The sequence below is a fragment of the Dreissena polymorpha genome, chromosome 4, assembly GCF_020536995.1.
Source record: "Dreissena polymorpha isolate Duluth1 chromosome 4, UMN_Dpol_1.0, whole genome shotgun sequence".
In the NCBI taxonomy this organism is placed as follows: domain Eukaryota; kingdom Metazoa; phylum Mollusca; class Bivalvia; order Myida; family Dreissenidae; genus Dreissena; species Dreissena polymorpha.
Genome location: NC_068358.1, coordinates 8,849,746 through 8,865,749, shown reverse-complemented (window position 1 = coordinate 8,865,749; position 16,004 = coordinate 8,849,746). Strand labels below are relative to the sequence as shown.

The 16,004-nt window shown below is 33.9% G+C and overlaps 1 protein-coding gene across 1 annotated transcript in view; it reads right to left on the bottom strand.

Annotated features, from left to right (window-relative positions):
• LOC127877086 (multiple epidermal growth factor-like domains protein 10) overlaps positions 1-12,469 on the bottom strand; it is a 31,971-nt gene extending 19,502 nt beyond the window's left edge. The window contains exons 1-2 of the mRNA XM_052422715.1: positions 12,190-12,469; positions 4,123-4,235 (exon numbers count right to left, since the gene is read on the bottom strand). Of these exons, the coding sequence (XP_052278675.1) occupies positions 4,123-4,235; positions 12,190-12,246 (170 nt within the window). The 5' untranslated portion in view covers positions 12,247-12,469. The remainder of the gene's footprint in view (positions 1-4,122; positions 4,236-12,189) is intronic.
• Positions 12,470-16,004: the final 3,535 nt, after the last annotated feature.

The following is a 16,004-nucleotide window of genomic DNA, read 5'->3' as shown; positions in this document are numbered from 1 at the left end:
TCCGTACACCGTTAGAATATATAAAATATGTCAAAATGATTGCTTACAAAAGTGCGATTCATTGCCTTGAAAATTATAATCGAATCGACCATAAAAAACTCCGTCAAACAGGTAAAACGTGATAAAATAATGTAGTCTTGCACGTTTCCTACCACGTGATTTAATCTGCACATTAGCGAGTAAGTCAATCAACAATATGCACGTGCGAGGACGGAGTTAAACTGACCAATCAAAATTGAATACAGCCATATTTGCTTGATAGTAATGTATCTCTGAATAATTATTTCAGTAGGGAAGTTAGTACATGTTAGACAAGGACCAGAGAGGTCACACTTTCTTGTTGTTGTGGACAAGGCCGTCAAGCCTTGCTTCGATCTTGTACATAACGAACATCGGCAAAGTTTTGCTAGAATTAAATCAACAAAAATTAATCACAATCAAAACTGAAATGGACTTGTTTATGAGACACATGGCCAATATTGAAATCAGATTAGCGCTAATTGTGTTAGTTAAGTAAATTATTAAACCTGTTTTGTATCTATGAGACTTATGAAGCTTGGCACATCTTCACAAGAAGGATGTCACTTAACGGAAGTGATGTAATTATAGATGTCATAGATTTTATTGATATTCCCACTTTAAATAAGATAATTTCTATAATTATAACTGAGATACCGATCGAACATCCTACAACTATTTAAATTAGGTTTTCTCCAAATTAATCATTAAAGTAAGTTTACTCTACATTGATGCATGTAATCAGCAAATGTAAGTAATGAAGGATCTCCTTTAAACACAATTTACTTACAAGAACGATATAAGAATCATATAAAAAACTTTGAAACAAGTTGATGATGATGATGATGATGATGATGATGATGATGATGATGATGATGATGATGATGATGATGATGATGATGATGATGATGATGATGATGATGATGATGATGATGATGATGATGATGATGATGATGATGATGATGATGATAATGATGATAAATGCCGCTCACTTTCCAGCGTAATCAAAAATGAATTAATTGCCGTTTATTCCGTATTAATATTCGCTTTATATCCCAAATTACTCGCAAAGAATTTTCTTAGGCAGGAGCGTTAATATTTTGATACATCTAAGAAATTTCGTTAAGTCGAGATATAGAGCGAATATTAATTCGAAATAATCGAATTGAAACATTCATTTGTATGCATTCGCTGTGTGTAAATTAAAAAGCATTTATTACACGACATATGAACGCTCCTACTACCGCAAAATACCTTGCCTTTTCAAGATTGCGATATAACTCGCTATTTGAGTTAGCTACTTTTGTATTTATTGAATGATATATTGGTATTAGTTATCCCTTATTTCTGTCACCCTTACATTTCCGTTTATACATCAGTAAGCTTAAATGTCTCATTACCCACAACTTTTCAGGCAGCGCCTAAATATGTCCTTCAGACTATTTGATGAAAACTACAAGTATTTCTGTAACGATATTTGTTTCTTATCACGATAAAACAGCAACAGAAAAGCGACTGGTATTTCTTTATAGTAAGTAGTTTTAGCTTCCAGAGGCATATATCATTCGCTTCAGTATGTCCTTATTGGATTCTCACCGTGTTATCTTTACAAATGATAATATTGAAAAGGTCACTTTACGTTTTGCTTTTAATGTTGCTTTAAGTTTGAACCTTATATTGAACGTAGTTTTAAGGCAAGTTACATTTTAGAAATTCGAGTCCCGATTATCTCTCCAATTTTCTGATCAGAATTCCCTTTCCAACGACTTTAATGAGTGTAATGCGCCTCTGTATATTTTATTTACTTATTTTATTTGGGAAAATACTATTTGATGTAAAATAATGGCGATTTAGAATAATATAACATGAAAATGTCTGCAAATCTGCCTACAATAAAAAAATCACAAATTTAACTTCAAGATTTGTTTTTACCGGATTCTCGGTTCCCGGTAGTTCTTCAAACCCACAAAACCGGATATTTTCGCGTAACTATTGGAACCCTACGTTTATTGAGCAAATGGCTCGGCAAAATGCGTTCCTAAAAATATTTGTAGTTTTCCGATATTGATTGCGTTCTAATATATTTATGTGCGACGTTATTTGTCCGTTGCGACTAGGTTGCGTTATATTTTGGGATGTTGAAGAATGTGTTGCGATTAAAAGTTGTATTAATAATTCGCATAAATACTTTCAATAAGGTTGGCAATGCTATCATTTGGAGGTTTGTGATAAGCTTATTTGAAAATCAGATTATCATAAACGATCACCTGATTAATCTTTGTGATAGATTCCGAACGACACAAGAAGCGATTATCGACGCACTGTAGCTAGTTAATGCGAATTTCATGACTAATGCAAACGAAGGCGTACAATTGGTTGGCGAAGACATGACACGTTGCTTACAATTAAACATATGTAAAGGTAGCCATCGCATATGGAAACACCGCCCATGTGTAAGACTGAATTTTGAGTCAAGTCATGAGAATAAAATGGTTGCATCATGAGTCAGGTCATGATAATAAAAAGGTTGCATTATGAGTCAGGTGATAAGAATGGAAAGGTTGCATCATGAGTCATGTCATAAGAATATAAAAGGTTGCATTATGATTATGGTCATAAGAATAGAAAGGTTGCATTGTGAGTATGGTCATAAGAATAGAAAGGTTGCATTATGAGTATGGTCATAAGAATAGAAAGGTTGCATTGTGAGTATGGTCATAAGAATAGAAAGGTTGCATTGTGAGTATGGTCATAAGAATAGAAAGGTTGCATTATGAGTATGGTCATAGGGATAGAAAGGTTGCATTATGAGTCAGGTGATGAGGATAGAAAGGTTGCATTATGAGTCAGATGATCAGAATAGAAAGGTTGCATCATGAGTCAGTCCATGAGAATAGAAATGTTGCATTATTTGTCAGGTCATGAGAATAGAAATGTTGCATTAAGAGTCAGTCGATGAGAATAGAAAGGTTGCATTATAGGTCAGGTCATGAGAATAGAAAGGTTGCATTATGAGTCAGGTCATGAGAATAGAACGGTTGCATTATGGGTCAGGTAATGAGAATAGAAAGGCTGCATTATGAGTCATTTCATGAAAATAGAAAGGTTGATTTATGAGTCAGGTCATGAAAATAGAAAGGTTGCATTCTGAGTCAGGTCATGAAAATAGAAAGGTTGCATTATGAGTCAAGTCATGTGAATAGAAAGAACAATAGAACAAAAAAAACATTAAATAACGTTATCGCGACAAAACACACCTTAATGTATGCCATTCACATTTGTCAACCTATCATTCTTTTAACAAAGTTTCCTCACGTTTACCAACTCAGCACATGGTTTGCTCAAATTGCGACGAATTTGAAATGTAAATAATTCGCTATAGACCACTTAATGTGTTCGCTGATGTGCACGTAAAGACGGACGAAATAGTTATGTACTGTCCGTTTTCGATCTAGGATTCGAACCGCAAGGACGAGATTTGTACATTTGATTTTTTTTTCAATTAAAATATATGTTTAAGGCTGATTTTGTTTAAAACAAACAGTCGTTTATCATGTCCCGTGAAAAACTGACTGCCGTAGGTAAATGCAATAGCGCAGAATAATATAAAAACGTTCATTAAAAGTTCATTATATTATATAAAGTGCATTGAAATGGCCAGCATATATTGCATATCTGTTCATTTATCGAGTATGCATTATGGATCAGCAATGAGGTAAATATAAAATGCTAATATACGTATACCTACATGTAAATACGACATAAAACATTTAAATTAAATAGCACCTATACTTTATGACATATGTAGTATTAATTCCCTGAATTATATTTCACTACTTAAGTTCAATTTTTCTCCTGTATCTCTTCGTTCGAAATATGAGAAATTTTAATGATGACATTATTATTGAATGTTTATAAAAAAAATGTTTACTGATTTAGAAAGACGTACTTAGAATATCCTAAATGAAAAACATTGCTGCCAAATTAATGCTTGGTGTGTATAATTTAACTTTTAGTTACCTCGAGTTGATATATGTAAATGGCTTTATGTTATGTTTCAACATGTTTCATTGTGTTATGCTTATTTCAATAAACGGCACTTACCAAATTGGTCGCGTGAAGTTTGTTTTCTCTCCTTGACAATTGCTTAAATCGCATTGCCCGTTTCCAACTAATGTCGCAAACAGCATGCTTGTGACAAGGAAGATCTTCATTTTCTGTCAACATACCAATAATATTTTTACAAAAAAATTCGCCGTCATTAAATTGAAAGATAAAATGTCTTGGAAATTTGATTCAAACATTGTTATAATGGTGACTGAATGAGCAATAAAAAGGCAATATCTACTGGTAAATGACAAGGCGTCGAAAAAGGAGACACATAATTGTTCAAAATGTGTTTGATAATGATTTGAACTGTCAGTTTAAAACGTATTTTGATATAACCAATTAATTAAATCAACAGATATTTAAAGTCGGCTACGTTCGCATATTATTAACAGGGTGCAGGATCACGTGTTTTTTTGGGTTCTATCTTTTAACATGAATAGATCTAAACACGACGGTAAGTGGTGCTTTATTTAAAATAACTTTTTTTAACAAGTTTTTTTTTTAAGAATTTAAACGAGTGCATAAAAGACATATTTTATGCAGCTTATGGCAATGTGAAATACATGAGTATTACTTAAGCATGTGTTCTTGTTCAGAAATTCAATTTTTACTGCATTCATTGAACACGGTTATCATTCACGCAACGTGAAAATTTGTCACCGATTTCAGACGTATTCAAGGATTGATTCTTTTACCTGAATATATCTGCACGAACTGGAAGAAAAACTGTTTTTATGCACTATAGATTTTTGCAAATATATTTAAATAACTTGAGATATTTGCATAAATAAAGTTCTTAACGGTGTGTTTAAATTCTGTCCAGCCCGTGTGTAAACCCACGAAAACCCCGTTGATATTGCACCCTATTAAACAAGCGGCGTGAAAATACAAATTTGGTGAATACTTAAATAATAAAAACCAATTAAGAGCAAGAAATCCGAATGTGTTTGTCACAGCAGGCTTTTACGACCTATATATATGACATGTTTTGTATTTGTAGGACCTGTATTTGCGGATAAATGCACATTTTCATGAAATCAAATGAGTTCGTGTTACTAAACATGAGTAAAAGTCACAGAATATGTAATTATCGCGATGGGTTGCATTTCCGATGATGTGTCGGTGAATTTAGCGGGAAGGAAATGCATAGCGATATCATCATATTCCGTTACTTCTACTCATGTATAGCAACGCATACTCATTAGATTGTGTTTATTTGTCCATGAATCCCCGTGAACGTCTTAAAACATGCTATTATGTATGAACAAGAAATATAATGTAAAAAGATATTCAGCGTATATCATGACTTTAAAATGAATGTAGAAAATTGACGTTGCTGAGTTATTAAATCAAAGTTAAAGGCTTGCATAGTGTTTTGTTAATTTTTCACGTAATAGTTGCATATACACCGCGTGAAATGTTTGTTATGAAGTGCACGTATTTTATACTTCATAAAAGTGTGCGTAGATACCAGGTTTACTAATTCAGATCACATCATGTGTGTCATCACATGGTTTATTCTGAATGTATTTCTTGGTCATCGAAACATTTGGTACTTTAATAATTGATTAAGACGCACACATTCAAATAACTTTGTTTTATGAGCACGTGTTTATCGGTCCAGCCACTTTACATCCCTAATCTCATGGTGTCCAACTTTATTGAAAAATAAACATGCATTTATTTGATAAATTTCTACTGCAGTGTCGAGCTCACGTAATCACTTGTCAGAAAGAAGAAAAACTTTACAGTAGTTTGACAAATATGTCATTTTATATTCACATAAATTAGTAATGTAACACTGGAAGACACACTGAAAACAGGTTTGTTTACAAAATAATGTTCCTTTTCCACTTTCAATATTTATGTTTTCTACGGTACAAACCTTCTTTTATTGTTATAAAAAGCTAGACAATACATAGTCATAATCACAAAATTATGGGGTATTTATTCTGTAATTTAAACTTGGTGATATAACTGGACCAAAAACACCCAGTTTTCAAGCGTTTGATTAAATGGTGTATTTGGTATTGTGCTATTCTGATGTTGCTAGTAACATAGTGCTAGAGTAGATGGTTTAAGGAAAACACAAATGCATAAATCACTGAGTAATACTTAATGCATGTTTGGCAGCGAATAAATTTTTTCATTGTCAATTTAGTTGATCTTCATCCTGTTGTTGATAAGGGTAAAAAACGCAGAAGGTTGAAATATTAGGTGTTTTTTTTTTAAATATGATCAATGTCAAACTGTTTATGTTTTTAATAAATGAAGTTTTTCTTGTTTTCATAGTCTTTCAGCTTCAAGGGATATATCCACTCCTCTAATGTTTGGTATGTTCCTGTCCTTAAATCACTTATTTTAGCTATGGTAAGTTAGCTTCTTTTGGTCCTGTCCCCGAAAATACCCTGCCTGCTCAGCCTCTAGCTTCCTGTTTCGTAAGTTCTTGGTATGTGCTTCAGGTTAGGCTCAATTGGGGCTGAAATCGACGAAGTAGGTACCGGGTCAGGGACAGGAGCAGTAAAATATCGCAGAGTTGGTGCTGGCGAAATGGACACCGTCACTTCTTACTTGCACACTACTAGTGCAAGAATTGTTATTTGCACTTTCATGTGCTCGACTTAAATGCTGGTCGGGATCGGTCCTCTCCTAGTGCTTTTCACGCGCGCTGATCCTGAAATCGGACAAATATTCTTTCATAGAAGCAATGAAACGCCTTTCTTATGTTAATTGGTTACTTCAAAACAATAAGTGATATATACATTGACTATAAATGTTTATGTAATATTACAATACGATGAACATATAAACCGGTATGTATGAATTAGCTCGTAAATAAAAACAAACCAAGCAGTCAATGTGTGCAGAGTTAAATCCGGCAGCTGAATGTGCGTGTTTTGCATCCCACGTTTTCAGTTGAACAATATCTCCCTTGTCAAGTTGTCTCCAGGGCTGCCCATCACAGTACCTGGGAAACGCCATATTTTTTGGTGAAATCCGGGAAGGCGGCGAAAAACTTCCCTATGTGGGCTCCCTTATACCTGTTACAGTCGACTGGACCAAGGTGTGGGGCCAGTTCACAGCTGTAATTGTTGAAGATAACGGTTTATATAATATGTTTATATAATATGAATAGTAGAGACGCATTCATACAAAACAAAAACAATCTTATGATTATGTGTTTACTGTTGCTTATTTGCTATTATATCCTTATGAAGTTGTTAGCCCGAACATTTATAAATGAAAAACTAACTAATTTCATTGAATGTGCCGTTGTTTTCTTGCCTTGTTGTACTCTTGACTCCAGGAATCATCTGTATACATGTATTTGGCGCCTTGAAGCGTCCCTTTTTAAGCTGGATCTGAAGTCAGCCCTTGCACTTGGATGGCGACTGGTCGTTAGCAGACATCTTAGATCACAGCTAAAAGATGTAATCAACTTTGGTGTTGGCCTTAGTTTGCTTGTGTATCAAGTGAAACTAGTACCCTGCAAGATCCACCCAATGATATTAACCTGGAACCCTAATGGACCAAAAGAGTCCGAAAAGAATGAATCATCAGTTAGATATTAATTAATAGAAAATAAGCAGAGCATGCACACATAATCATAATATCATTATAATTTAGAAAAAAATAAACAAAGATGCGCTTAAGTATAATACGTGTAACATGTACATGTATCAATTAAATAACTCGAATAAAGCCTGTTTCAAACACAATCATTAATTTCTTTCATAATTTTTTCTACAAGATAGATTATCATGGAACTTAAAACGTTTTTGTTCAACTGGGTTTTATTTCAAAGATGAAAATAATAAAAAGCTTAGCAATTTCTCCTTCTTCACTGTCCTTTCTAAAGTTGTCTGCAACAAATTTGTAAAATAACGGTATTGTTTGGTAAAGGGTTAAGCTGTTACAAAGGAATAATGGACAGGAGAACTTCACAAGTTGTGATAACATGGAAAACACAAATGAGAATGTTACATCTTTCCAGTTTTAATTTTGAAAACTATGTTACAACAGAAAATATTTATATTATGTCTTCTCAGAGCATTCAAGTCAACTATATAACATTATAGTGTGTTTACAAGTAACCATTATTTCTTTTTTTCAAATATTAATGTACTAGATGTAATTTGGTTGCAATGCAGTAACATGGAAAATACATTTTGGAGTCAAGTTACATCACATAACATTTGTCAAATACATTCTGTTCTAAACATCATTTATTCTATTGCTGGTGTACTCTGTAAAACAAAACACAGATAACCTTAATCTTGAAAATTCATATGTTCACCACATTTTGTATTAAACAAATAAGTACATCATCTTTCATCTTAGATTTAACTTGAACGCAACATGGAGCTGCTCCTGGAACAATATATGTAACATAGACCAAAAAAATTGTGTCAATGTATAATACGACACATTATGTAATCAAATTATTTTGCCCAAAGATTCACTTTGGAGACAGTCTATAGTTTTCTAGTCCTATTTGCTCATTGGCCTCTCATTTCCTGAATTTAAGATGTATGGCCTACGGTCCTGGAATTTAGTCAACATTCTGCACGTGTACTTCCTGCTTGAAGCAGCCGCCATTTGAAAGATTTCAACAGTGGGTTTAAATCAGTTGGCAGTGCAAATAAGTTTAATGTAAATGATGGCTTATGTTTGGCCTAGTTTGAGAGCATTTGCTGTGATAGTGCAAAGCATGGTGTCGATTCCGTGCGTAATCTTACCCCGAACGATAAATGTGATATCCGGATTTATTTATAAAAAAAAGGGGGGGGGGGGTTACGGCCAAGTTCCGAGACCCCCGAAAAGGTCTTTTTAACCCCAGATATAAATTTAAAGAGCATTTTCTGCATTGTGCTTTTTTTCAAGCTGTTTATGAGCTGCACTGAATATTGTCTGAATCTATTTTCAGGTTGTGACTGGAGGCCTTGTTTTGAGGGTGTTTTGTAGATCAGTGGTTGTTGGCCTGGGGATTTTCAAGAAAAACTGTAGACTGCCTCCTTAAAAACTTGTTACCGTTAACAATTCGTTATTAACATATCTATATCAGAGTTTACAATATGTATGTTGTGACAGTGACTGTGGTACTCGATTTCGTTTTTTGATAAAGAGTTCTCGGCTAAGTGACATCTAGTTGTGCATGGGCAAACTGTATGTAGATACAGTAATAGTTCTGTCGGTTTGTTAGGTTTTTAATGCAGCTATTCAATTAATAATGGGCGATTTTTCTTCACGACGTAACTTGTTATAACACTTACCCCAGCTCGCTCCGGCATTCTGTCCATCTTTAAATAAAATGGCTGCTATTCCCGCGAAAAATATATCTCGGCCGCGTACATCCAAATCACAAATAATCGCCAGTTTGTTCACGTTAACATGCACAGTAACTTAAAATAATAGATTTTCCTCAAAATTCGTGACGTAACACACATAACCTAACTTTAAAGGTGTCCCAGTTTTACAACTGTTCAACGTTCTAAGTATGTTGATTCATAACATAGTTGTTTCGTATATATATACATTGTATATAGGATGATATTCGTGCTCGCATTTACGACACACGTCCTTTCCTTGACCATGTTGAGTTTAGTTACATAGAATCATGACGTAACATAGTTGGGCTAGAAAAGTTACATAACCAATAAAGTTTTTAAAATTGATTTTATTTGAAATAATATGTAAAAATGACGATTTTGAGGTCTCAGTCCAAACGATTGAGCCTTTGAAAAAAACACTTAAAGATTGACGCATTTCCTAAGATTTCGAATGTAATTATTATGAACATAAGTTTTAACCTTCTTCCCCAAAAGCCATCAAAATGTCTAAAATCTCAACATCTTTTTTTTCTTGCTTAAGGTATGTTATAAACACACATTTTTTGTTTTATAATTAGGGCAAGTAATATTCTTTCTTTGCCAAAAACATTTTGTATTAAATGGTTCACACTAGAAAATATACTTTAAAATTCAGATTATTATTGGGGATGTATCCAAACGTGAGGAGGACGGAAAAAACGTGCTCATATGCGCGTCGTGCAAAAATAGGTCTTATGGCAAATGCACTTGCGCAGTCTGGTCAGAGGCTACGCTTTCCTCTATACAAAGGCACATAAGGTTTCATGGTATCCCAAAAGTGGCCTATTCAGCATGCATAACCTGAAAAGACTGCGCTCATGCGCAGGCTGGGCTGGAGCTACGCTGGCTGCATATAGAACACGACCCATTTTGGCATGACGCGGGTCTTTAAAAATCTGATTGCAACTTGAAAATGAAAGATATAGCCACGATACGTGTGATACAAAAGTGAAGTTTAAAAATAATGAATAAAAAAAAACAACGACAGAAAGAAAATACATACTTTAAACAGACACATTGTATAAGGTGTATCCTCGATTGAAAAAAAAATCAGCATCACTTTCAAATGCAAATACGTTTTCAACACATTTGTAAAACTCCACCATTGTAAGTAATTTTATATACATATTTTTTATATTTGTTTCCATACCAACCTGAATTCTTGACGTAGGAACAAACTGAAATGCATGCATGATCTCCATATTGCCATCTTTACATGTTTCAAGTTTCATGAAAAAAATATGAAGAACTTTTAAAGTTATCGCAGGGTCCAGAAAAGTGTGACGGACAGACTGACAGACAGACAGACAGACAGACAGAGCGCAAACCATAATTCCCCTCAGGTTTCACCTGTAGGGGACATTAACCATGAGAGAGTTCAGTGTTTTGATATTGCATACACTTCATGTATGACAGAAATCGCAGCCGTAATTGTTCAAATTATTCACAATTATAATCATATAAACCTAGTTGTCATATAAAAAATAGTGTTATTATGCAAACATTAGCTCACACTAATGTTACAGAGCATATTTTGCAAATCAGTATTTGCTTAGAAGCCTTAGCTACGCTATGGAAAGACAACCACTGCCTGTTGCAGCAGACGACAAATGCTATAAGCGTCTGCTAGGAAAGATAACCACCTGTTTATAGTTCACCATTGGTACACTGCAGTGGGTATATATGACTAATAGTGTTTAACAGCTTGTAAGACGAGATTTGCCAGTCGAGTGTTTATCATTGAAATCTGTACATATTGGTTGCTTTCAGGGTAAACGGGGCTTAATGCATGTCAAATAAGATTAGCTTGTGAATACTGATTAGCCTGTGCAATACGCATAAGCTAATCAAGGACGACATTACTGATTTTATAATGTTTTTCGTTTAAAGAGAGTCTCTGGAACTGGGATGACAATTCATGCATATGCATTAAGCCCTGTTTTCCCAAAATGAAACTTAAAATATATTTTTTATTAATTATTTAAAAATAAACACATCTAAACCTGTGCTTTAAGACACACTCTTTATAAATTTGGATGGGTTGTGTTCATTTAAAACTTGCAATATAAAAAGCTATAACATACTTTTTTAACTGAGTTGCGTCTAACGTATACAACAACGAACACCTACAGTACCTTCAGCGCTTTGATTTTAAATGTTGTGTTCATTATCAACTAATACTTGAACAACAACTATGTTTCCAAGGCCAGATATGGAGCACATAAACATTGAAATTAATTAAGCGTTTTTTAATAAAAGACAGATTATTAGAGAAGTCTCAAATTATTAAAATAGGCGGGCAAAGAACAACATGTGTTCGTGACGCGTGTTTGTTTAGTATCCGATTACTCTCATGATAAAAGCGAGCCCTTTATCACCACAACACGGACACACTAGACTGTTTTTATCGCTTGTTAAAGGTGCTTTTCACGTTTTGTTTAATTGACCAAATTAAAAAAAGTCAGATTCGCAAATTTTCGTTGCAGTTATGATTTTTGTGAGGAAAAGTTGTTTTTCCAAATGAGTCTTAACGAGTGTGCTTTGTTTAATTATTTGCAGAGTTGCAATTGTCCACACTTCCACAATCTCCTGTTGCTTTTGCGAGTCAAAACTCCTTAAACATTCAACGAAATACAATGTAGGGGCCCAACTCATTCAGATAACACGACAATAAAAGTATTTTAAGCATTACCTTTGTGCGGCCTTTTGTGTGAATATAATCGCAGTTGTGCTGGACATCTATTGACATTGAGATCACTGTCGAATTATTTCCCGGACGACTAATGATATTCTATAAGAACTAAGAATAATTAATTAATAATTGGTCAGCTGTTTTATACTTTAATACGAAATTTTATTTAACACTTTAAATAGACCACGTGCTTTTCATCAGCTATGTTCACATATTTTGAATTATATAATTGAGCCTTGTTCAGAGAAAACTGGGCTTAATGCATATGCGTAAAGTGTCATCCCAGATTAGCCTGTGCAGTCCGCACAGGCTAATCAGGGACGACACTTTAAGCCTAAACTGGATTTTCGGTAAGGAGGAACTTCCTTGAAACTAAAAATACCATAATGGCGGAAAGTGTCTTCCCTAATTAGCCTGTGTGGACTGCACAGGCTAATCTGGGACGGAACTTTACGCACATGCATTAAGCCCAGTTTTCTCAGAACGCGGCTCAATTGGTTTGTGTTTATATATTAAATGAGGTGTCATATGACCAGCAAGTCATTAGATGTTTACTGTTAAATCAATCCGACAAATATATCCTCATGAATTTCATAACACTTCTCAATTGACACAAGTATAGATTTAATTAAATGAGAATACAAATACTATTCAATATTTATTTCCATCAATCATTAATTTCTCAAATTTAAATAAGCAAATATTTGAATCTTAAAAATACTTATTTTGCACGAGATGCATTATTTCCTGATAATGTTCCACATCAAGTGTAAAATAATATCCAGTAAAACTTACACAGAAACCAGTCAGATTAATTAGAAGAATTAAAATATTGATTACGTTTAAAGCAAACACTCCCATACACACAAACATTACAATATATCTTCAACTACACACAGAATCTTGTTTAGGCGAATTTAACTTCCTCATTTGAAACTTAACCCTTCGTGACGATGGGCGCATACATCACTAAAATATGTCTGCATGTATTTAGAGGACATTTCAAGAATACAATTCCGGTTTCACTTAAATATTTAATGACTTTGTTTTGAATAAGTTCGGAAATTGCTGTTTGCATGAAGATGACTTCAGATGTGACGTGTTACATGCAAATACTCAGACATTATTCATCATGCAGTCATGGCCTGAATAAAAAAGGTGTTCTCATACAACCTCAAATGTAATACAGTTATTACATTATTACATTTGCTTGACAACCTGAATTGTAATAACGCCTGAAAGTGTAATAAATTTATTTCTTGGTTTAACATTGCATCTGATCGCATTTTCAACCTCAGATAATGCATACATGTATATGAAATTTATATTTATATAGCAATACGACCTATGAATGACAAAAAAGGTGTTCTCATACAACCTCAATTGTAATAAAAATATTACATTATTACAATTGCTTGACAACCTGCATTGTAATAACGGCCGAACGTGTAATAAACTTATTTTTTGGTTTAAAATTGCATCTGATCGCCTTTTTAAACACAGATTATTTCAAAATGTAATGCATACATGTATGTAAAAACATTAATAGGGTCATACGACCTATGAATGACAAAAAAATGTTTTCATACAACTTAAATTGTAATAAAATTATTACATTATTACAATTGCGTGACAACCTGAATTGTAATAACGTCCGAAAGTGTTATAAACTTTTTCATTGGTTATGCTTATTTCTCGTTGTATGTGCTGTTTAACATGATCATCGACGTCTCCGTGCTGACCTCCACCCGTATACTCCTGAGAGTATGTTGGTGAGGTCCAGGAGTTCACTGCTGGTGCCACAAATCAGGTCAATGTAATCCGCGCATCTCAAATTAAAGATGGGTATGCTATCGATTGGGATAAACATGCGGTGGTCCTGGGGGTCTCCTGCATTATCTTCTCAAGCAAAAGGTTAAACAAGGCGAGGGAGAGCAGACATTCCTGACGGACGTCCACCGATGATCCGAAGTAGTCACACATCTTTCAAATGAGAAGTATTGCGCTGATAGCGTTTCCGTTCAATTCTTCGATGACTTGCAACAGCCTTTCAACAATTTTTAAAGTAAGAAAACGAAAGTCCAATCGACATGACTTTCCATGGATGTCTTTCAAATTTATATTGCATATCATGTTAGATTGCATCGCACCAAAACCACATATTTAACAAGAGCATTCTCCCGAGACAGCTCAACTATTTTTTACTATGGTAGTATTTTTTGTTTCAGTAACCTGCTACAATGGCAACAAATACATATTTGAAGTTTAAAAAGTTCTTTTGTAGTGTAAGAATAATTAAAGCTGAAAGTAATTATGTGGACAATTTTGGGAGAGGACCAGCGTGCGATTTTACATGCCGAATACAAAACCGCCAAGCCTTACAGTTTTAGATCAAAATATTTTCGGTATAGTCATTACACACGTATACAATTAACAAGTACTTATTAGTGCTCATACAACCTCAATTGTATTAAAGTTATTACATTATTACAATTGTATTACAACCTGAATTGTATTAACGCCCGAAAGTGTAATAAACTTTTTTCTTGGTTTAACATTGCATCTGATCGCATTATCAAACACAGACTATTGCAAAATATAATGCATACATGTATATAAAATTGATATTCATAGAGCAATACGACATATGAATGACAAAAATTTGTTCTCATACAACCTCAATTGTAATAAAGTTATTTCATTATTACAATTGCTTGACAACCTGAATTGTAATAACGCCCGAAAGTGTAATAAACTTATTTCTTGGTTTAAAATTGCATTCATCGCATTTTCAAACACAGATTACTGCAAAATATAGTGTATACATGTGTATAAAATCTTAATAAGGAAATACGGTCTATCAATGACAAAACAAATGTGTTTTCATACAAACTCAATTGTAATAAAGTTATCACATTATTACAATCGCTTGTCGCCCTGAATTGTAATAACAATGTGTTAGTTACAGTCTTGGGAGTATTTTTATGTTGAATTCACACTCATGATGGTTATCAGCTCTAGCTATAAATAATGCCTGTTACTAAAGATCTAAAGATTCTTAGACTAGGTGCTAATTACTTACAGTATTATAGAAGTAAGGAAGTAAGGTATTGTATGATTGGTGGATGAGAGATAGATATGATTGGTCAATGATGAGTGTGGGCGTGACAAGGGTTTTGAAAGGGTAGAAAGTCAGTGAGATGTTAGGAAGAAACCGTTAGAGAGTCAGTTGGAAATAAATAAGAAGTTAGAGAGTAAGTTGGAAATAATTTAAAAACACGTTATTCAAAAATGAGTTTGGGATTGGATAGAGTACGGAAAAGGCAGAAGATAGAAGAAAGGAAGGAGGAACATATAGAATGATGCAATAATGTGAATAATGAGACTTATGAATAAATAAAAGAGTAAATGCAGCAAGCGAGTTGTGTTGTGCTTCTGATGATAAGGCACAGTTTCCCCCGGCCCGGTTACAATTCTTTTCTTTTGTGCCACCTGTTATGCACTAATTGTTGTTGAAAAGTCACCCATTTCTTATAATGGATTATTCTACCTTATTGATATATTCGTTTCCTCCAAATGTATCTTTTTCATTTTTACATGTTTGGCGCGCTTAAGTGTTATAGCGCCCTAAAATGTAATTAACTATTTTATATGTTGAGATTCCATATAAAGTGCCATAATAACAGAACTGTAATAATCTGTATAATACAACTGCAATCGTTTGTAACTCTTACCCTGATGTGTAATAAAAAAAAATCTTGGTCGAGACGGTATGTCTTGCTCTAAACTTATTATACTTAAGACTTAAAAAAAAT